The sequence below is a fragment of the Epinephelus moara genome, chromosome 16 (genome assembly GCF_006386435.1).
Source record: "Epinephelus moara isolate mb chromosome 16, YSFRI_EMoa_1.0, whole genome shotgun sequence".
Lineage (NCBI taxonomy): Eukaryota > Metazoa > Chordata > Actinopteri > Perciformes > Serranidae > Epinephelus > Epinephelus moara.
This window is the reverse complement of record NC_065521.1, coordinates 630,573-654,249: the sequence shown is the minus strand read 5'-3', so window position 1 is coordinate 654,249 and position 23,677 is coordinate 630,573. Positions and strand designations below refer to the sequence as shown.

The 23,677-nt window shown below is 39.0% G+C and overlaps 2 protein-coding genes across 6 annotated transcripts in view; one reads left to right on the top strand and one right to left on the bottom strand.

The window, feature by feature from the left end:
• Positions 1 to 109: 109 nt before the first annotated feature.
• ephx2 (epoxide hydrolase 2, cytoplasmic) lies at positions 110 to 16,724 on the bottom strand. The gene is made up of 18 exons (XM_050063978.1): positions 16,507 to 16,724; positions 14,092 to 14,170; positions 12,244 to 12,403; positions 11,574 to 11,764; positions 10,805 to 10,927; positions 9,072 to 9,143; positions 8,404 to 8,499; positions 7,984 to 8,062; positions 7,854 to 7,888; positions 6,332 to 6,358; positions 4,963 to 5,048; positions 4,776 to 4,887; positions 3,181 to 3,255; positions 3,039 to 3,081; positions 2,826 to 2,928; positions 1,142 to 1,211; positions 619 to 699; positions 110 to 516 (listed from the first exon to the last, which is right to left on the bottom strand). Exons 1-18 carry the CDS (start codon positions 16,608 to 16,610, stop codon positions 370 to 372), a joined length of 1,683 nt encoding a protein of 560 aa, XP_049919935.1. The 5' UTR covers positions 16,611 to 16,724; the 3' UTR covers positions 110 to 369.
• A 412-nt stretch (positions 16,725 to 17,136) lies between these two features.
• The window catches only part of LOC126403187 (uncharacterized), a 30,468-nt gene continuing 23,927 nt past the window's right edge, over positions 17,137 to 23,677 (top strand). The window contains exons 1-4 of one of the 5 annotated variants that reach the window (XM_050065700.1): positions 17,137 to 17,313; positions 19,591 to 19,660; positions 21,016 to 21,399; positions 21,576 to 23,202. In XM_050065700.1, the coding sequence (XP_049921657.1) occupies positions 21,063 to 21,399; positions 21,576 to 23,202 (1,964 nt within the window). In that variant the 5' untranslated portion in view covers positions 17,137 to 17,313; positions 19,591 to 19,660; positions 21,016 to 21,062. Of the gene's footprint in view, positions 17,352 to 19,590; positions 19,661 to 21,015; positions 21,400 to 21,575; positions 23,203 to 23,677 lie in introns of all 5 variants that reach the window. The other 4 variants (XM_050065697.1, XM_050065698.1, XM_050065701.1 and 1 more) reach the window with 4 other exon arrangements.

Genomic DNA, 23,677 nt, shown 5'->3' with positions numbered 1-23,677 from the left:
CTCATTGTCATTTTGTGTGTCTTTGTGGTCAGTCCATGTCTCTGGGGTCATTTTGTGTCTCCTTGTCACTCGGTGTGTTTCCTGCTGCTACAATAAACACGCACAGCTGTTTAGTGACGTAGAACTTTAACACGTTTTCAAGGTTCATTAACAGAACAACATTTTCCATCATCAGTTACCCTGCTGTTATTGATCTGACTTATTAATTATTGATTACTGTGACAGAAATGTTAGAAAATGTCCATCAAACTTTACCAAACCAAAGGTGACGTCTTTCAGTCCGAAACAACAAAATGTTACATTTGGGATTATTATATAATAAAAGAGGAAAGCGATGTTCAGACAGAGATCAACTTTGCTGTGGCTCTGTCACAGTTTGGAGCCCACGCCGCCGCCTGCCGCCTCCTTCAGTGTTTCTTTCAGCCATGAAATCAAGATGCTGTTTGTCTCCGCCGGCTTGTCCATCTGAATCCAGTGTCCACACTCCTCTATGTGTCCTCGTCTCAGGTTCGGGATCTGCGGTTCACAAACGGAGACAGCACATTCATTTCCAATAATCTATAATCACGCTGTCTGTCATTGAGGAGGACTGATTGATTGATGGTTTGTTTTCCTCACCAAGTCCTCCATCCCTTTGGACAAGGCCGGCAGCAGCACTGGGTCTTTACCTGCCGTCACCATCAGGGCGGGCATCAGCACCTAACACACACACACAAAGAAAGTCTCTCACATCTGATCCCAGGGTCAACAGGGTCAACCACACCTGCAGCTACAACTCCTCACTAAAAGTGTCTAGGCTGAGTTAGGAGCTCTCTGAGAGTGTCCTCAGGACGTTTGTGCCCCAGTTCTCCTTCGCATGACACCACAGCAGTTTCCACTTGATGGAAACACAAAAGACTGGACTCCTGTCTGAGAGCAGCTGCTTTTAATCTGGTAAACGAAGGTGGAAGCCAATCAGCCTCCAGCTGCTGCAGGAACACAGGACAGAAGACACAGCAGCCTGAAGGTGAGTCTGATCCACACGGACACTCTTTAACCAGCAGGTACAGGACAGTGACAGAAACGTTTGAGTTGAAGTGTTTCACAGAGCAGCTTTGGTTTATATGTAGGCAGCTCCACCCCCCTGTGCTCGGTAACAAACCTTTTTATTGGGACGAGAACACATCCACCTCCAGGTCGCGTCCCCGTTTCGATACCAGTTCAGTGGTCCCCTGTGAACCATTAATGACTCACATTAATGTGCTGCTATATTTCTGATTATCCTTTAAAGTCATATTTATTCAGTAAGTCATAAAGAAGTGTAACAACATACATGTTCTTAAAAACTGTGCTTAAGTACAAATTAAGGTGCTTATACTTCATCATGCCCATGATTGTGCCACGACTCCTTCTATTCTGGCTCACACTAACACAAGACAAATTTTTTTATTAATAAAATGTTAAAAAAAAAAAAAGATTAATAAAATGTAATAAAAATATTTTTTAACATGTCTGACAAATATTAATATATTGTTAAAAATATTAAAAACATGTTAAAAAAAATGTCTTAGAAATACTGTTAAATATCCGAAAACATATCAATAAAATGTCCCTAAAAAATATTAATAAAATGTCCTAAAAATATTGATAACATGTCCCTAAAAAATATTAATAAAATGTCCTAAAAAACATTAATAAAATGTCCTAAAAATATTAATAAAAATGTCCCTAAAAATATTAATAAAAAGTCCCTAAAAATATTAATAAAATGTCCTAAAAAATATTAATAAAATGTCCTAAAAATATTGATAAAATGTCCCTAAAAAATTAATAAAATGTTCTAAAAAATATTAATAAAATGTCCTAAAAATATTAATAAAAATGTCCCTAAAAATATTAATAAAAAGTCCCTAAAAATATTAATAAAATGTCCTAAAAAATATTGATAAAATGTCCTAAAAAATATTAATAAAATGTCCTAAAAAATATTAATAAAATGTCCTAAAAAATATTAATAAAAATGTCCCTAAAAATATTAATAAAATGTCCTAAAAATATTAATAAAATGTCCTAATAAATATTAATAAAATGTCCTAAAAAATATTAATAAAATGTCCTAAAATTTATTAATAAAATGTCCTAAAAATATTAATGAAATGTCCTAAAAAATATTAATAAAATGCCCTAAAAATATTAATAAAATGTCCCTAAAAATATTAATATAATGTCAGATAAATATTAATATATTGTCCTAAAAAATATTAATAAAATGTCCGACAAATACTATTAAATATGACCAAAAACATAATAATAAAATGTCCGAAAAAATACTAATAAAATCTCTAAAAAAAAAAAGTATGAATGTCCGAAAAATACTAGTAAGATGTCCAACAAATATTAATATATTGTCCAAAAAATATTTATAAAATATCCGAAAAATATTAATAATCTCTGACAAATATTAGAATATTGTTAAAAATATTAAAACATGTTAAGGAAATGTCTTAGAAATACTGTTAAATATGTCCGAAAACATATTAATAAAATGTCTAAAAAAAATGTATGAAATGTCCGAAAAATACTAATAAGATGTCCAACAAATATTAATATATTGTCCGAAAAATAGTAATAAAATATCCAAAAAATATTAATAATGTCTGACAAATGTTAGTATATTGTTAAAAATATTTTTGTTTGAAATGATAAAAATAAAATTTAAAAATGTATTTTAATCAATGCATCTATGTCTGCAGCTCTGGTTGTAGTTCCTGCTAATGTCCACCAGAGGGCGCAGGTGTGAGTTCAGGTGTGGGTGAATGCTGTCTGATGTGTTAAACGTGTGCCACCTGAAGCCCCGCTCCTTGTACTGACTGACGTAGAACTGCAGGTCGGCCTCCATCAGCATGGAGCTGCGAGGGGTCTGCTCCGGCAGGCCCACAAACAGACCACCTGCAACAACACGCATGCACACACACACAGAGGTTTCTAACAGGCTTTAAAAGTGTGTGTGTGTGTGTGTGTGTGTGTATGAACAGTTTCAGGTTTGCTTTGAGTCTCACCTCGAGCACAGACTCCTGCAGTGCTGAGAGCAGGACGCTGCGCCTGAGAGGAAAATAATTGTTTATTCATTAATATGGCTGACACACTTGATATTACATGCTACGTGTGTGTGTGTGTGTGTGTGTGTGTGTGTGTTGTCACCTCCTCAGTACTGCGGAAGAAGAAAATCTTGAACGTTCTCTCCAAGTCTTTCTCCAGCTCTGCCTCTGCTACACCCTGCAATAATAATATAATAAATAATAAATAAATAAAATTAATCAATAAATTAATTGCAAGGGTTTTAGTATTTAAAATAAATATGTTAAAATAATAAAATAAAAATAGATTAAAATAAAAGGATTTTGTTTTGAAAATAAATCCATTAAATTAACTCAAAAAGGGTTGAAAAAAAGAAAATTAATACAAATAAAGTACAAGGGTTTTAGTATTTCAAATAAACGTGTTAAAAATAATACAAATAGAATATTGAATTTTGTTTTATTTAAAATAAATCCATTAAATAAAACAAAGGGTCAGAAGACTAAATAAATCCATTTAAATTAAAATTATAAATTTAGAGGAACAAACTGTAAGCATGTTTTAATCTGTGCATGTGTGTCTGCAGCTCTGGTTGTAGTTCATATTAATGTCCACCAGAGGGCGCCATTACAACAGAAAGCAGCAGCTGGCAGGTAAAAACCAGGGGTGGAAGAAGCATTCAGATCTTTTACTGCAGTAGAAGCACTAATACTACACTGTGAAAATACTCCCCTACAAGTAAAAGTCCTGCATTCAAAACCTCACTGTAGGAAAAGTATCTTAATGGACTTGACGCAAAAGTGACAAAAGTGGCATTAAAGGGTATCTATGGTATTTTTCAACCTGGACCCCATTTTAAAAAATACCATAGATGCCCTTTAATGTGTCATTTTACTGCTGTATATGTTTCAGGTTGTGCTCATTTGAACTCGTTCAAATACTGTTGGGTAGTTTCATCCACAGCGATGTTTATAAAGGTGCGGACACACCAAACCAACATCAAAGAACTAGCGGCGACAAAAGCCAACTGTTGCGTCGTCTACGTCACCTCACGTCACCCTGTGTCAGTTGCATTTGAACACACTACACAGACTACATCAGACGGCCAAGTAGCACGTACGTTCTGCGCCTGCGTGAGAGAGAGCGGGGTGAGAGAGTGGTACATCCTGTCAGCCGAGGGGTTTCCTATCTGTGCAGCCGAGCACCGCAGCACCTCCACAGACTATTACATCCAGACGGTCCCGGTGTTTCCTCCGCAGGCTCCACTTCACTCAGCTGCCCGATAAACCCGCTGCTTCTTCCCACTTTAACCTGAATAACAAACCAGGGCTCGGCGCTCCGCCGCCGATTCAACATCAATCGGCCGAAAAGCCACCGATGCCGAAGTGCCGACGGTGCGGGACACACCGCAAAAACTAGGCCAACAGACGCTCTCTGACGGCCCGACTTTGGTCAACGGCCGACCGTCGGCTTGGTGTGTCAGGGTCTTAAGATCATATGTTTGAAGCGTGGCTGTCCTGTGACACTTTTCCAGCTGATCCAAGAGGATTTTTGAAGAGTTTATTTGGTTTAAGAGGGAGGGAAATTTCCTCAACACATAAATGAACACTTCATCCTTCAGTTTATCACAAACATTTCACAGAAACACATCTGGATATTTTCACTGAATCTAAAATCTCGTCTGTATCAGCATGTTATCGTGCTGCAGACTTACTCACCACTTTCTGGAAGTAGAGCTGGTAGTCAAATATGGGATTGGCCTTCACTTTCTCTGAAAAACTCTCAGAAGGATCCACAGGGAACAAAGGAGTGTTCAGGGACGCCACCGCTCTTCACGCAAAAGAAGATGTTTTACGACACTGTAAAGTATCTTGGAAGTGTGTCTCTTAATCTGTGTGTGTTTACCTGATTCTCTCAGGGTAAAACATAGCCAGGTTCCACACCAGGGCACCACCCCAGTCATGACCCACCAGGGTGACCTGTGGTATCAACTGGGAAAGGCAACGTGGGCAGCAAATATATGTTGGATGATCAACTGAATGTGCAACAATTTGCTCCAGAGCTTGCAACATTAAACCCCCTGACAGGTGAAGTGAATAACCTTGATCATGTCTTGACAATGCAAAGCTCTGCTAGAAAACCTTGGATCCAGCATTCATGTGGATGCCACTTGACACGCCACCCATCCGGACACCATTACAGACCAAGTACCCCCCCAGTGGCAGTGGTTCCTCCAGCAGGACAATGTGCCATTCCACACTACAAAAAACTGCTCAGGATTGACCTGAGGAACTTGACAAAGAGCTTAAGGCATTTACCTGGCCTCTAAATTGCCCAGATCCCAGTCCGATTGAGCATCTGTGGGATGTGCTGGTACCCCACCTTGCTACGCAAAGGAGAACACCCCCAGAGGTCCTGTGGTCGTATCTTAGCAGGTAAGAGCCAAGTCCTATCAACAGTGGAGCCTCTGGGTTGCGATGTGGGGTACTGGCATCTTGTTCAGATCTGAGTTCACACCATGGATCGGACTTGACTCTGTTCTGTTGAGGCAAAGACACAGCACCTCTTGGGGTGTCCTGTGGTGTTTGGCACAAGACATTGGCGGTGGGTTCTTTCAGTCCTGCGGGTTGCAAGGTGTGGTACTGGCACACCCAATGGAAGCTCAATCAAATCAGAGGCCCCACTATGGATCTGACCTGGCCCTGACCTGTCGAGGCATGGACACAGGACCTCAGGGGGTATCCTGTGATGTCTGGCATGGGGGCATTGGCGGGGGATCCTTTCAGTCCTATGGATTGCAAGCTAGGGTACCAGCATGTCCCACAGGTGCTTGATCAGATCAGAGGCCCCACTGTGGATCTGACCTGGCCCTGACCTGTCAAGGCATGGACACAGGACCTATGGAGGTGTCCTATGAGATTGTGCACAAGGCACTACTAGCAGATCCTTTAAGTCCCGTGAGTTGAAGAAAGGTACCGGCATGTCCCATGGATGCTCCATTAGATCAGACGCGGCATCAGGTCTGAGCTGTGTTTGTGGTGTGGCATGACGCACTGTCCTGCTCCCACTGCCACTGGGCAGTGCTTTTGCCATGAAGGGATGTACTGGATCTGCAACAGTGTTTGGGTGGGTGATTTCTCAGGAGAACGCTGCTTTGTAAAGAGACGATCAATGTTTTTCACTTTACTGGTCAGTGGTTTTGGCTTATTGGTGTATTAATACCTGCATCATCATTAAATTTAACATGATTGTATGTCATGTGTTCATCACTCACCATTTTGTCCAAAAATGTGATTAAATCCTGAAAAGAGAGAAAAACATGTTTTATGGCATTTAATATTGTTCTACTTGGTCCATCTACACAGAATGTGACTAAAAGTACCTGGCAATATGGAGCACTGAATTTGATTAATTTACACATTAATAAGGATCCCACTACTTTTCTTGCCAAGTCTTGCCCTACGAAATCCCCGACTAAACAGGTAAAAGTCCACAGCTACACATCTAGAGATATGGGGACACTGGCGGAAAGCAGACAGATGACTGTGGGCACAAATCTCGCCGACCTCACGCCCTCCCTCTGGTTCTCTCCCAGAGAGAATCTGTCCAATCAATCCAGCGTCCTCTAAAACTTCTAAATCCACTTAAAATGAATCAAAATCAGCCCCCTGGGAGTTGAAATATGGCTACATCTAATTTAAACTGCCATTTTGAATCTTGAAAATGTAAAATGGAGAATGGATTCAGCATCCTAGGTAACCCCTAAAGACCACCTCGATACGGTCCAAATCGGCCAAGCAGTTGCTGAAATATAGTCTGTATGGGTGAGTATGCTAATGAATGCTAATTATGCAAATTTCTCAACATATTCAAGTTAGCATCCGACAGTTTCTCAATGATCGGGACCCATTCTTTACATTTCTAACATAAAACTTTGGGGAATTCAACACTTCCGGACTCACATGCACGCCGTTTTCTCTGATTTGAGGTATAGTGACACATTAAGGTAAAACCAAGTGTCATTTTTAAGGTACAAAGATCAAATTGAGCTCAAACTGAAGCTTATCAACTTGAGAGGTTTTCTATGTAGAAGTGAAGCAAGGATACTAAACACAAAGTGATGAAAAATACTATCGTCTCTATGAGATGATAGTATTTTTTGTTTTGGGGAGATAGCAAGGGAAGGACCTGCTCTACTCTCTATGATTAGCTGATACTCGTTGCCGTCATTGGCTGGATTAGTTATGTTTTGCAAGAGGAGTGAGATTGGTTAAGGTTAGGGTAAGAATGTCACGGCAAGCCAATCAAAGGTAGAGTAAGGCGGTGCCATTTCTTCACTATCCTAGGAGCCGTAACTTCGCTTCGAATATACCTCCAAGAAGCTTTTTTTTGTATGCCTGAAAATATATAGGTTACATATACCATCCAAATTTCATACTTCTACGTGTAATATAAAGCTGGGGGCTTTTACTTTGAAAACTGTTTGGAGTTGCTATTGAGCCAGGTTGCCACGCCCATGCAGGAGACCCATGTCACTTTTTCTCTGTTGTTGCGTACCTCTAGTCCCTCAAGAATGCTCTCAAAGGTTAATAAGAAGCGTAATAATTGGGTCCCCCAAACTTAAAAAACTCTGGTATACCTTAGAGAGATGGTTTGTCGTACTTTACAATGAAGTATTTTATTTATTCATTGGTAAAACGAAGACAAGCACAATCAACCTCAATGCCTAATGTATGTTTCTTTTAATATTTGTCTGATCACGCCATTAAATGAAGTGTGTGTTGGTGAGTTTGTACCTTGCAGAGCTGCTCCTGAGAATATTCCTCTATGTCTGTCAATGGAAAGAAAAAAAGACAGTTAATAATTTTAAAGTTAATAATATTATTTGTAAATAATCATTAAGGTGTTCTTTGATTGGTAGGCCACCTGGGGGTGCTGTGGACTCTCCGTATCCCTTCATGTCCAGAGCCAGCACCCTGAACCCTGCTGCTGCCAAGGCTGGGATCTACCAGAGAGAGTGTGAACAACGTTCAGGCACAAAGGTAAAACAAACACACCAAAAACTGATACTTCATTTCTACTCCATGACATCTCAGAGGGTAATATTGTACTTTTACTGCACTCCATTATTCTGACAGCCTTAGTTACTTTATAAATTTAGAGTTTTAGTGTCCTCCCACTCTGGGAATTCCCCTACAGATCCCTGATTGAACGTTACAGAATGGTGAAATTCAAGTCGGTGCACATTGTCACTTGTCTCATCTCAGATCTTCTTCACAGTTAGCTTTCAGTATCACCAGCACCCTATGACAAGAGTTAAGTGCAGATAAGATATTATTATGTTACCTGGAACCTCCACGAATACCAGCTCTCAGGGAAGCCGTGACACAGCAGGACTGGTGGACCTGATCCCATTTCAACATAATGAGTCCTCACACCAGGCTGACAAACCAAACACACACTTCATTTAGTCAACCAAAATTCAAAATGTTTTAATCAACAAAAATTAAAAATGTTTCATTTGCCAAAAATTCTAAACATTTAAAATGGCGAAAATTTAAAATGTGTTAGTCGACCAAAAAATCTAAACATTTTCGCCAACTTTTAGTCATTATGTTTTCTGTTTTGTTTTTAATCTGTAAATGAATCGAGTGAGACCATTTCATGTATCAGGAATTAAATTCAAGGTGACAGATGAAGGTGAATTCCAGCTGTCATTTCTGCAGGTGTTTGACAGGTTCAAGGTCTGATTTACGAGCACATACTTACTGATCATTTGAAAAGCTTAAAATCTCAAACTTTGAGACCATAAATAACTAATCTAAGGCAACTAAAATTCTTTATAGCATGCACTGGACGATTTGTCGCGTCAATCGACTACATTTACAATCAACACTGAGTGGACATCAACAATAAAGGTGATGACATTTCCCGTCAGTGTCACAAGACATTTCAGCCATTTGCTAAAGAGAAAACAGTGAGAATTCAGCGTTGACACTGATGCAGATTATTACCTTAATGGTGACATATCCATGAGACACTTCATCAGGGCTGCAGGATGGTGGAGGACTCTCTGCTCCAATAGCCTGAAACACGCACGCTCACATTAGTATAGCACAAAAATAATATGTTCAAAGTGCTTATCGGACAATATAAAACCTAAAGTAGCAACAATAAAACACTGACATTAAAGGTATTACATGAGGTAAACAGAGACGACTGAAAACAAAAACATGGCATACAATTCAGAACAGATGAAAACTTTACCAAAATATTCATCCTTGACTCATAGTGAATGTTTGTGCCAAATTTGAAGAAATTCCCTCATACTGTTCTTGAGATACCGCGCCCACCAGAAGGAGACCAACGCAAGGTCAGTGACCTTGACCTTTGACAACACAGATCTAATCAGTTTGTCCTTAAATCCATTTTGTTTGTGCCAAAGTTCAAAATATTCTATCAAGGTGTTCTTGAAGTATCGCATTCACAAAATGACAGACAAAATCCCAGTGACCTTGACCTTTTACTTTGATTACCAAATTTGAATCAGTTCATCCTTGACTCATTGTGAATGTTTGTGCCAAATTTGAAGAAATTCCCTCAAGGTCTATTTGAGATATTGTGTTCACCAGAATGAGACAAAAGAAATCCGAGTGACCTTTGACTTTTGACCACCAAATTCTAATCAGTTCATACATGACTTACAGTGGACGTTTTTGCCAAATTTGAAAATATCCCCTCAAGGTGTTCTTGAGATATTGTGTTCACCCAAATGAGACCAGATTGAGAATTTTGATGATCAAGGGTCAAAGGCCAGCTTCGCTGTGACCTTGCATCCATTTCATCCTTGCAAATGCAATATCTCAAGAACAGCTGGAGGGAATTTCCTCAAATTTGGCACAAACTTTCACTTGAACTCAAGCATGATGTGATTAGATTTTGGTCTTCAAAGGTCAAGGTCACTGTGACCTTGTCTTTCTCTTTCTCGTAGGTGCAATATCTCAATAACGCCTCAAGGGAATTTCTTTAAATTTAAGACAACCGTCCACTTGGGCTGAAGAATAAACTGATTAGAATTTGTGCTCAAAGGTCAAGGTCAGTGTCAAAATATGTCTCATTCTCTTGAACGCAATATCCCAAGAAGGCCTTAAAGGATTTTTCTAAAATTTGGCCTCAACATCCACTTGGACTCAAGAGTGAAATGATCAGACTCAAACCTTGACAAAGGTCAAGGTCACTGTGACCCCACAGAACATGTTTTTGGCCATCACTCAAGAATTCACACTCTAATTATGACAGACTTTCACACAAATGTCTAACAGGATAAATTAATGTAGTAATGGCATTTTGTATCGAAAAGGTCAAAGGTCAGCTTCGCTGTGACATCATAATGTTCTGTATAAAACACCTTTCCGGCCATTATTCAGAGTCATATCTCAGGAACAGACTTGAGTCCAGTGGACATTTGCAGCAAATTTGAAAATATTCCCTCAAGATGTTCTTGACATATTACATTCACGAGAATTGTGCTGGACAGACGGACAACCCGAAAACTTAATGCGTCAGGTCAGGGCTATTTCCCGGCATAGAGGCGTTTTAAAAGAGGTACAGGGACAAAATTGTGTCTTAAAATGAAAGAATGAAACATAAGGTGCGAACAACAAGACACAAGACGAGGTACAAGTCAGTGTCCTGTTACTGTTTATCCTTCCTCTGAAATACAAGTTCAAAGCATTCTGGTCCACACCTGCACTCCAGTAAAGATGGCCAGTTTGTTCAGTGCGTCATCCAGGTTTTCCACCAAGATGGCCTTCATCCCCACTCCCTCGGCTGCCTTCACACCCTCCTCATCTGCATCCAGCCACACAGCCTGAAATGAGACAGACAGACTCACCATCCTGTACTGACTGTCCTTCTGGGATTTTTCCACAAGAAACAGTTCTAGGGCCTCTGTCCAGTTGTAAATATACGAGAATAAAATTGTGAAAATAAAATCAAGAATAAAAATCTACAAGAATAAAGAACATCATGAGAATAAAGTTGTAAATCTCACGCGGCCAGTTGAGATATGTAATCCCTCCATGATCTCATTCTTTTGGTCACTACCATGACCATGCTCATGACCATAGGTGAGAGTTGCGACATAGATGGACCAGTAAACTGAAAGCTTCAGGCTCAGCTCCCTCTTCAGGACTACAGCAGTCATTTACCACATCACTGCAGACGCAGTGCCAAACTGCCGATCCATCTCGCGCTTCATTCTACCCTCACTCATGAACAAAACCCCGAGATACTTGAACTCCTTTGGGGCAGTAACTCACTCCTAACCCATACAAACTTTAGTTGATGTTCAGTCAAGATGCAGGTGGCAGGTAGCAAGCCTGTGACGACTTTGTTAACGGGTGCCTGAGCAACACTTAAATGGTGGCTCCGCAATAATGTACCTGGGGGAACCGTTGCCGTGTAGCTCGTAGTATGAATGCCTGTTACTATGTGTAGATATATTTACACTCTACCTGCTTGGATGTCACTCCCAGGTGCTGCAGAGCAGAGTTGAACATGGCGGGCTCAGGGACCCTGTGACCCGTTCGACAGGACTGGTGGACCAGATCAAAGTGGCCGCCCAGCTGACACAGAAGGCGGGCTTGACTGTCCCTAGCTGCACTGTCATCTACCCAGTGATTGGCCAGCACGGCTGTCAGTAACCCTGATGGGAGGGAAGATAAAAACTTCAGCCTCGGATATTCTGGTAAGTTTGTTAGACTCAGGGTGCTGTCACACCTGCCCTGTTTGGTTCACTTCAGTCGATCTCAGGTTAGTTTGCCTCCTCTTCGTGTGGGCAGGTGTGAACACAGCAATCACACTCAGGTGCGCACCAAAACAACCGGACCGAGACCTTCTTGAAGAGGTGGTCTCGGTCCGGTCACCAACGAACTCTGGTGCAGTTCGTTTGTGGTGAGAACGTGTTCCGACCTCGATCCAGACCAACTGCAGTCACATGACACATTGTTTGGGTTAAACAAGCATGAGAATGTTTGTCAACTCTAGACAACTCCAGGTCTGAAAGCAACCTAAATTGCTACTAATGCGAGGGTGGTATAAGATGCGATGAGGTCTTTGTGTTTGCATATAAATGACGACAGGAAAAATTTCAAATTAAAAAAATGTAGGGATGAACAGGTGTACCACTGTGACGCAGACTGGCGGCTGTCTTCAGCACAGCTGGTTGGACGTCCATCATCGCCTCTCTGAGCTCCTCCAACAGGCCGCTGATGGACCAATCAGACGGCAGAGTCAAACCCTTGACCTGTTTTGTCACACACTCCTCCTCAAAGGCCGGGATCATCTACACACACAGTGATAAAGTTTCAAAGATGAAGGAGGCGGTAGAGGAACTGATATCAGTCACCGTCAGTTACAGCAGGTACAGCAGTGAAGTGATACAGAAAATCAAAGGGAGGTTATTATGGAAAGAACATGGACTATATATGGCCGGACTATGGAGACCTACGAGGGCCAAGTGTCAGGGGAAAATACCAATTTCAAGAATAAAGCCAAAATAATAAGAACAGAGCTGAAATGTGATTTTGAGAATAAAGTTGAATTATTGATAATGAAATGCACTAACACTAGCAGTTTTAAGTTATTCTCAAAAGTTCGACTTTAATCTTGATTTTTTTTTTACTTCACTCTTAACAGTTGAATTTTATTCTTAACATTTTGACTTTATCATTGAAATGCAAAAAACAAAAAGGCAAAAAAAATAGGTTTAACACCACTTAAACTGAATGTTTGATTTTATTATCGAAATTTCAACTTTATTCTCTAAATTTCAACTTAATTGTCAAAATTATATTACAGATTTATTCTCAACATGTAAACTTTATTCTCCACATTTGAACTTTAGTCTCAACATTTATAACATTACATTTAAAACATTTCATCTTCATTCTTTACATTTCGTCTGTATTCTAAACATTTGAACTTTAGTCTCAACATTGGAACTCTTATTATAAACATTTATATTTTATTTTGAAAATTTTAACTTTATTCTGAACATTTAAACTTTATTCTCAACATCTGAACTTTAGTCTCAACATTTATGGCATTACATTTACGACATTTCGTCTTCATTCTTTACATTTTGTCTATATTCTAAACATTTGAATTTCATTCTCAACATTGGAACTTTTATTATAAACATTTATATTTTATTCTCAACATTTGAACTTTAGTCTCAACATTTACAACATTACATTTACAACATTTCGTCTTCATTCTTTACATTTCGTCTATATTCTAAACATTTGAATTTCATTCTCAACATTGGAACTTTTATTATAAACATTTATATTTTATTCTGAACATTTGAACTTTATTCTCAGCATTTAAACTCTCAACATTTTGACTTATTATAAAAATGCAAAATTAAACACACAAAAGAAACCCACATTGGTTTCACACCTGGCATTTAAACTGAATGTGAGATTTTATTTGTTCTCAACATTTCGTTTTTACTCTTGACATTTACATTTTATTCTCAACATCTGAATTTTATTCTCAACATTTTAACTGTAGACTCAACATTTTGACTTTATTATCAATATTTCCACTTTATTCTCAACATTTCCACTTTATTCTCAACAATTTGACTTTTCAAAATGCAAAAGACAAACAATAAAAAAAATAAAATCTGTTTCGCACCTCGCCCTTTAACTGGATGTCAGATTTTTTTTTTATTGAAACAATTGTCAAAATTATATTCCAACTTTATTCTCAACATTTGAACTTTATTCTCAACATTTAAGTTTTATTCTCAACATTTGAACTTTATTCTCAACATTTGAACTTTATTCTTGCAATGCAAAGAAAACTTTACTTATCTGATTTATTTATTGTTTTGCATGCCACCAGCACTGAAAGGTTGATTTCATTCCCAACATTTCGACTTCTTTTCCTCATAATGCAAAATAACAACAATAAAAAAAACGACCTTTTAATTTTTCCCCTTATACTCTTCCATTCTTGACCCACCTGAGACAGTGTGATCTCGCCTCTCTCCGCCCGGCTCATGGCGCTGTCCTTCTGGGACGCCACACTGGACAGGAAACCACTAAGAAATCACAGTGACACAAACAACACAATTAAAGCACTAAAACATGAATACGTCTTTAACATTTATACTTTTAATAGTCATCATATTATTTCATGTATCTCTGATTTTAGTTTTCAGTCCTTAGATAAATGCATATTACGTTCTCATTGCCATTTTAATTTTGCTTTTGTATCTTGTTGCTGAGGACTGTTTTGTAAAATGCTGAGATTTTATGTGGTACTTTGACATCACTATAATTCTTTACCAGGAATTGAACAAGAGGGTGAAGACCGTTGCTGGTCTTTCTCCCTATTTTAAATTTCTGATTTCTGGTAACTTGTCATTTGTAGATATCAGAAGCAGAGTGAGTGTTGGAAATGGTAATGTTGACATTGTCCAATCATGGTCAGTCCCATGTGTGCCCACGTGTTAAAAGGTGTTTCATGTTTATCTGAGGTAAAATAAGTCTTTAACATTAATATGAGTCCATATGGTGACATTAAAGGGAGGTTAAACATACCAGCGATTTCATTCCAAAGTCAACAAATAGCATCGCTTTGCCAGTGATTTAAGTGTCAGACACCTGACGCCAAAAGCCGCCTTTCACGGCGGTATAATATGCTGCCAGGTGGAGTCAGTTTGTAATGCGGCCCGACGTAACTTTCACGGTGTTATGATAAGCTGCCTGTTGGCCGGACAGCACTTACTGCAATGGTATGATACACAGTACAAAACTATCTTAAGACCGAAGTAGAAATACCATTTCGAGAATAGAGTCCAAATGTCGAGACCAAAGTAGAAATACCATTTCGAGAATAGAGTCCAAATGTCGAGACTAAAGTAGAAATACCATTTCGAGAATAGAGTCCAAATGTCGAGACTAAAGTAGAAATACCATTTCAAGAATAGAGTCCAAAGTAGAAATACCATTTCGAGAATAGAGTCCAAATGTCGAGACCAAAGTAGAAATACCATTTCAAGAATAAATTCCAAATGTTAAGATTGAAGTAGAAATACCATTTCAAGAATAGAGTCCAAATGTTGAGATTGAAGTAGAAATACCATTTCAAGAATAGAGTCCAAAGGAGATTGAAGTAGAAATACCATTTCAAGAATAGAGTCCAAAGTAGAAATACCATTTCAAGAATAAAGTCCAAATGTTAAGATTGAAGTAGAAATACCATTTCAAGAATAAAGTCCAAATGTTGAGATTGAAGTAGAAATACCATTTCAAGAATAGAGTCCAAAGTAGAAATACCATTTTGAGAATAAAGTCCAAATGTCGAGACTGAAGTAGAAATACCATTTCAAGAATAGAGTCCAAATGTTGAGACCAAAGTAGAAATACCATTTCGAGAATAAAGTCCAAATGTTGAGATTGAAGTAGAAATACCATTTTGAGAAATAAGTCCAAATGTTGAGATTGAAGTAGAAATACCATTTTGAGAATAAAGTCCAAATGTCGAGACTGAAGTAGAAATACCATTTCAAGAATAGAGTCCAAATGTTCTGAAGTAGAAATACCATTTCAAGAATAGAGTCCAAATGTTGAGACCAAAGTAGAAATACCATTTCAAGAATAAAAGTTAAAATGTCAAGACTAAAGTGTGCCATTGCTTGTAATTTCATTTATTCTCAGTAGTCCAACTAGTCTTGAGTCTTTATTATCATCTTTTGGTTTTATTCTCAATATTTAAACTATGCTCAAAATTTCATCTTTATTCTCAACATTTAAACTTTATTCTCAACATTTAAACTTTATTCTTAACATTTCATCTTTATCATCTTTATTTTCAACTTTCAACTGAATTCTCAACTATTTGATCTTGTTTTTAACATTTCGTCCTAATTCTCAAAATTATATTTTAACTTAATCCTCAAAATTCTGACCTTATTCTCTTAATGCAACAAAACATTTCCTCCTCTGATACATTGTCGTATGCCTGGCACTAAATTGCATGACACTAACAGATCCTGAACATTTCTTTCTGTTACCGATGAATCTTTTTCAGTTTTATTCTTCAAGCTGTAACATTTATAAATGTACATTTAATTATTGTGCGAAAATTCAACGTGTGTCTTTTTGTCCAGTTATCCTGTTCAGGTTTGCCATTAACCTTTGGCCATGTAGTTTGTGCACCTGCTTTCTAAACTTGTTTCCAACTGCACAGTGTGTTCACTCTGCTTCTGTTAAGTGATTTTAACTTCTTTCACTGTCACACTGAAAAAACTAAAAGATTTGTTCTAGTTTTGTGAAGATTATTAAAACTAATGCCTCAGTTACGTAATTTAAATTCCTCTCCTGCTTTTATTTTTTACAGTGTACAGATGTTACATAACAGTAGTCTCCTTACCCCGGCAGGTTGTGCAACTGCTCAAACTTGTGGAAAACTGCATGAGGTCTGGAAGAGACAGCAACTCCCCAGAAGTTGAACAGGACGGCTTTCCTCTCGGCCATCTCGTCTGAGCCCCAGTGACAGGATCTTAAATGTCTCTGCCTCTGTCCCAACAGGAGAGAGTTTTCTATGCTGCTGGCGCAGGACGCTCCTGCTGTATGCACACAGGGAAACTTTGCACTCTGAGCACACCCAGCCAACAGGCCCGCCCACTTCTCCTGCTGATTCAGAATAGGGACAAAGGGGAACCTCCACTGTGTGGGTGTGCTCAAAATGATTCAAGGGAACACTTGTATCACACATCACATCTTGATAAACGAATTATTGAAATTGAAAATCCTTACTGATGTAAAACCATTCCCTTTTTGTCTCTCCATTGCTCCTGTTGTCACCTTGACTTGCACCAAAGGAAAATATTTTTTGCTACGGGCCATTTGTTCTGTGCAAATGGTGAAAAATCTTATATAATGTTCAGAATCTATTTTTTGGTTCACTATTGTTTCAGATTGTCCTGCTGTGAGACTGAACATCTCTCAGTTGGTGATTTCTTATTAACAGTGCCATCTTGTGGATGTCAGAGGACACTACCAGCATTAAGACTTCCTCTTAGAGAATGCAGCGCAAGTGAAAGTAAGTCAGACTAGGAAGTGTGTGGACTTTGTGCACAATGCTGTACGGTTGGATTTATAAAAGTTCCGACCTCCTAACAGACAGAAGTCAACTAAACCTCACTGAGCGATGGGAAACTCTGACTGCTTCATACAGGTGAGGAAGGAAGAAGAGCAGAACAGTGTTCCTTAAAGGTAGATTAAGAAGAAACAATGCAGGCCGACCCTTTTGTGCCCACTCATTGTACAAAGACGTGTGCTTTCACACCTAACCTGTTTGAACTCGGGTCTGTTTGTTAGTATGGTTCCTTTTGGCTGGTGTGGCATCTGCAGCTAAACTATTGTTTATTTTTCATAGCATAATCAATATCTACAGGTAATTGCCTTTCAGAGTACTGAAATGTGCAATAGCTTCCCGCACGGTTGTTACCTCTGTCTCTGCGCCTAGCTCGGCCTTGTTCGATAAGTTTGAGCCTGTGACTCTGGAGTTTGTAGATGACGTGGTTGGCCATATTAAGCCATCAGGTTCTCCGGATGACGCAGTCCCACCTCACTTTTTCAAGAAGGTTTTCCCTAGTATAGGACAGTCGGTTCTGGCCATTATTAACAGCAGCCTGTCTTCTGGTGTTTTAAACGTGCAGTAGTGCAACCCCTGCTAAAGAAACCTGGCCTCGATCACACTGTGCTGGCCAATTTCAGGCCCATCTCCAAGCTGCCTTTCATTTAAAAAATCCTGGAGAAAGCTGTTCATTTTCGTTCATGTTCAGTTAAAGTTCTTTATGGACGAGCATGATATCCTGATATCTTTCAGTCTGGCTTTAAAACTCTGCATAGCACAGAGTCAGCTTTATGAAGAGTTTTTAATGACATCCTCCTGGCAAATGACTCTTGTGACTGTGTGATTCTTGTTCTGCTGGACCAAACCACGGCCTTTGATACTGTGGACCACAATATTTTAGTGGCTGGGTTACGGCACCTAGTGGGCATTTGTGGTAGTGCTCTAGAGTGGTTCAGGTCTTATCTGGCAGACAGAACTATGTGTGTAAGCATTGGTGGCTCTGAGTCCTGCTCTGCTCCTGTGTCATATGGGGTTCCACAGGGTTCAATTTTAGGGCCCCTGCTTTTCTCACTGTATTTACTGCCTCTGGGCTCCATCCTCAGAAAACATGGTATTTCTCTCTATTGTTATGCTGACGATAGTCAGATATATGTGCCGCGTCAGGTCAGCTGATCAGCTGCTCCTGGAGGTGCCGAGGTCCAAACGGAAGCTCAGAGGGGATAGAGCTTTTTCTGTTGCTGCTCTGAAACTTTGGAAGGACCTACCTTTGCACATCAGACAAGCCCCCTCACTGTCCATTTTTAAAACTCATCTGAAAACCCTTTTTTATTGCTTGGCTTTTAACTCAGCATGAGACTCTGCTCTTGTTTTAGTGTTTTTATTGTTTTGATTTATTTTATTTTATTGTTTTTATTGTTTTAGTGTTTTTATTCTTTATAATTGTTTGTTTTATGTCTTAAGTTTTTATGTTTATGTACAGCAATTTGTTTCAGCTGTTGTTGTTTTTAAAGTGCTCCATAAATAAAGTTGAGTTGAGTTGAGTACACAGCATTTGTTTAAACTAGCATTAAGCCAACTAGCTAGAAATGATCAACCCTGTTATCTTTCCAGAGTAACAGGACTTGACATGTGAGTAACAGGGATGACACAGATTGGTGTTCACACTAGTTTTACTATCTTTAAAAGTTAGCCTTATAAAATTTTAAAGGTCATCATGTGAGTATTATTCAGCTAATATCCATACTATGAAGAAACTGGTTACTTCTTTTACTGTGAAAATGCGGCCTTTCATATGTTTGTATGGTCTAAGTCATGTTTAACTGCTACAAAAACCTTTCTTTTTTTTTTACCATTTATTACTATGTTAAATAAATTAAATGCTGTTAAATCCTCCTAAATTGATATCACTTAAAACATGACTCAGTGTGTTTTAATATGTTAACGACCAATATGAAAGTAATCTCTCAGTAAAATGATGATTGTGAACAAGCCAGAGTCCTGACAAGCTAATTAAGGTCTGAGACCCTGGTGAAAGTTGTTTGAAAGCTCAAACGTCTTGGAGTGTCCAAACTTTTTCATGGTGCTCCTTTAAAAAAAAAAAATCACTCTATAATTGTACAAAACAAAAATAATACACTGATCTCCTCTAAAACATTGATAAGCATGTTTCGTCTTTAACTTCGTGCCTTTTGGAGATCAGTCCATCTTCTACTCTAACTATTCGCAGTATACGAAATGTTGACCAGGGATCGAAACTTTTTCATGCCGCTGTTCATCTCAAAACATGCACAGGTTCTCCAGCCTTTAGTGGTGCCTGTAAGTTTCAGTTTCAGGCTGCTTTGACTTTGATGTTTTTTTGTTTTATCTTGTCATCAGGAAAATCATGTACTAAAGGCACTGAACAGCTGATGGACTCCGTCATCAGTGGAGACTGCGAGACGTCCATGTAAGTATTTGTCTCTAATGTACAGTCTGCATGTGGCAAATATTTATTGCTTGTTTTGCTGTCTCTGTCTTCTTTGTTAATGCAATATGAATGTAGTTTTTTTATTGTTTTGTTTTTTTTATTAGATAGTTTTCATAGACAGACGATAAACAAGCAAATGAAGAGTTACCGAACACCAGATATTTCCTGCTCGGTAGCAGACATGGCCACCAAAGTTGAATAATTTTTCACGTTAAGATGAAACAGTTGTATTGGTGTCATTTGTATGGGACTTTTTAGAATAACCTGTATGATGTAAGAAGCAGCTGACCCACAGGTATTTTCACATTATCTAATCTGGCCCTCATTCTGAAAAGTTTGGACACCTGTTATATACAGTCACTATTCAGTAAATCAAATGTGATATACGTCCCAAGGAACTAGTGATTATTGTCCTGTGGCTTTGACGCTATAATATCAGAAATAAAAGACTCAACCACACCTCCTCACTAAGGTAAAAGTTTCTGTCATTTGACACATTTTAACAGATGTGATTGGTTGTCACAGACACGCCTTTTGTGAGCCTGTAAGGTTCGAGGACACCCAGTGGAAATGAGATGAACTGCTGACTGTGATGACATTGTTAGTGTGATCACTCCGGTGATGGAAGATTGAGACAGACTCAACTCATCACTGCTGCACTGCTGAGTTTTTATAGTTTTCCAAATATCTCAGTTTTGTAATCATTTTATTTCTCGTGTTATAGCGTTAGGTGGGACATGTGTGTGTATCCGTAATGACATCAACGTCACATATTATCCCTGCACAATCTAATCAGTGGCATTTCATTTACTCATCCAGTGTTTGGAGAACATTTCTCAGACCTCTCTGTGTTTCCACCATTTTCTCCTCTGATTAAGAAACTCTACACCCTCTTAAAAGTCCTCCTCCCTGCTCCTAACAGTTTTTCTTCTTAGGAGCTCTTTTAAGATGCTCTGTGAGTAACTTTTATCTTTACAAAGATCAGTCTTAACTTTAAGGGAAATTCTAAGAAAAAGTCACAATTCTAAGAATTTTCTAACACTGAGAAACCATAGTTGTTACATAATCTGGGATACGAGCATACATTAAACTCCTTACACATATGCTGTAACTAATCTGATCCTTTCTAAATTTAAAGATAAGGTTGTCATTATTTCATCAGCTAAAGATCTAAAAGGGAGCCTTGTTACACTGTGGCCTCCCTGACATGTTTTGTTTTGGTCTCTTTAGGGGAATTTTTTAATGTAAAACTAAAGATTGGGATTTTACACTTTTTATATAATTGATAATACATTCCCAAATAACATTTTATCAAACTTGGTATTTTTCTACAGGTCATTGAAGTTAGATCTGTGTGCGGAGCATACAAAAGTAAGGACACATGGCTTTGACAACACAGTCTGCTTTAAGTTATGTCAAGAATGCCCGATCCCGTCTTGTGGGGAGGTTAAAGAATCTCCCAGTGATCCTGGAGAACTTAAATCAGAAAGAAGTTCTCGGTGATGAGGAAGTCTGCGACATAGAGGCAGAGAGAACTGACTATAGCCAAACAAGAAAAATACTGGATTCAGTCATAAAAAAGGGGGAAGCAGCCTGCTATGAGTTCCTCAGGATTGTTTACGTTACAAGGGAACGGACCTTACAGGTTGACCTGCACCCCTGGATCAGCTGTTTTCCTTTCAAGGAAGACACACAAATGGATACAAGCTACTTACAAGGTATTTTGAAGCAGAATTCTGACTGATCATGTGTCACGCATTTGTCATTTATCTTTGATTTGCTGACATTATGTAATGCACTTTAATGTGTCTGCGCGCGGATATTTATCTATTGTTTAGTGTTGGGGCACAGCAGTTAATTCATATTAATTTACTCACTTTTGTTTTTCCTTTAGGCTCAAGGCCGTGCCACTGGTATCAGGCAAAGCTGAAGTCAAAAGCACAGAAAATATCAAATGAGTTTTGGATGGCAAACAAGAATCTGTTTGAAGAAAACAAACCTGATCTGTCGTACATGCCACTTGTATTAGACACACAAGAAACTGTCTCTCCATCGAAAATAAAGAAGCTTAAGAGCAAGAAAAGCAAGTTGAGTCGCCCTAAAAAGCTCATGACATACGTCCCTGAGAACAAAGCAGAAACCACTCCAAGTGACCTGCTGAAAAGAGATGAAAACATACTCTTGGTTGGTAAACCTGGAATTGGAAAGACAGCACTCACTCGAGAAATGTTGAACCTCTGGGCACAAAGAGACAACGAGGAGCTCGATTACATGTTTTACTTTGACATGAGGGAAACATCTCACATCAGGAAGGACGCAAGCTTGGAGGATCTTCTTTTCAACGTGTTCAGTGAACCGGATGAAGGCAAAGAAGAGGTCTTACAGGACATAAAGAACAACTCTGACAATGTTACACTTATTTTTGATGGAATCACAGATCTGTCTTTATCAGTGGTGAAGAAACTTGTTGACAAGGACCTACTACCTGACGCCAAGATCATCATGACTTGCAGACCAGATGATGAAGAAGAGTTCCTGTCTGAGGACTTTCTCAGAGTGGAAGTGAAAGGCTTTAGTGAGCAGATCATTAAAGCATACCTGTCTGTAATGCTAGGCGAAGAGCAGAAGAAGGTTTTGAGCAACATGGAGTTGTTTACTCTTTGTCATGTCCCAATGTATGCACTGATGGTGGCTGCCTGCTTTTCATCTGAGACACCGGAAAGCTCTTCATGCACTATCACAGAAATCTACATCAATATTGTTCGTCTTTCCCTTCAAAGAAATAGCAACACAAAAACCAAACATCTAAATTCCTTCATCAGCAACAAGAGTGAGGAGATATTGTCTTTGGCCGAGGTTGCTTTTCACGCAACTGAAGGAAAAACCGTGACCTTGACAGAGAATCCCTGTGAAGACAGCTGCGTCCTTTCCTTCCTGAAACCACTTGTTATCAAAACCGCCCCTACTGAGACAATGACCACATACGCATTTCTCCATTACACAATGCAGGAGTTTTTTGCAGCGCTGTGGCTCTTGAAGAACCCAGATAAAATCAAGGATGTTTTTCAGCAATGCCTCACTGAGCAGAAGAAACACATGAAGCACCTGATCCCTTTCATGTGTAGACTGTTGAATGAGACGAGCCCTAGTTTGATGAAGTATCTGATTCCAGCTGAGGAGCTCAAGAATACATCTAACTGGTTCTTCAAGGAAATGATAACCACATTTTTTCCTTGTCTGTGTAAGGCTGATACTGAGGACGATGGACTTGATGTGGACATACTGTTCTTATGTCAGTGCTTGTATGAGTCCCAGTGTGCTGAAGCATGCATCCAACTTCTGGACAAACTGGACTATCGGCTTGATCTCAGTGGAAAGAGTTTTGATCCTTTACCTTGCTGTGCTGTGGCCTATGTGGTGACTCAGTCCAAAGAGCGGAAAATATGGCTCAACCTTGAGGACGTCATGTTATCAGACCAAGGAATCAAACGACTTTTTGGTTGTCTTCAAAATGTCCAATGGTATGGGTGAGCATGTGCTTTAAATGGCAAATTACTGCTAAGGTTACAACACATCTAATCGAGTAGAACTGAGTTGTTCTTTTTCTTGTGTACCCACAAATTATGCCTCTGCACCAACGAAAGCTTGTAAACATGATATCTCAAGAACACCTTGAAGGAATTTCCTCAAATTTGGCACAAATGTCCACTTGTACTCAACACTGATTTAGAATTTAGTGGTCAAAGATCAAGGTCACCGAGACCCTGAGTCAGTCTTACTCTAGGGAGCACGATATTTCAGCACCTTGAGGGAATTTCCTAACACATACATCGTCTACATACAGTCTCTTTCAAAATAAAAGCACTACGTCTGAACAACACTGCAAATTTACGTTTTTTTCCTTCAACAACTAAAACACGTGGTTAGGTTTAGGAAAAAAGAATAGGGTTTGGCTTTAGAATTTTACGGGACGTGAACACCGCTTTTTGTCGGTTT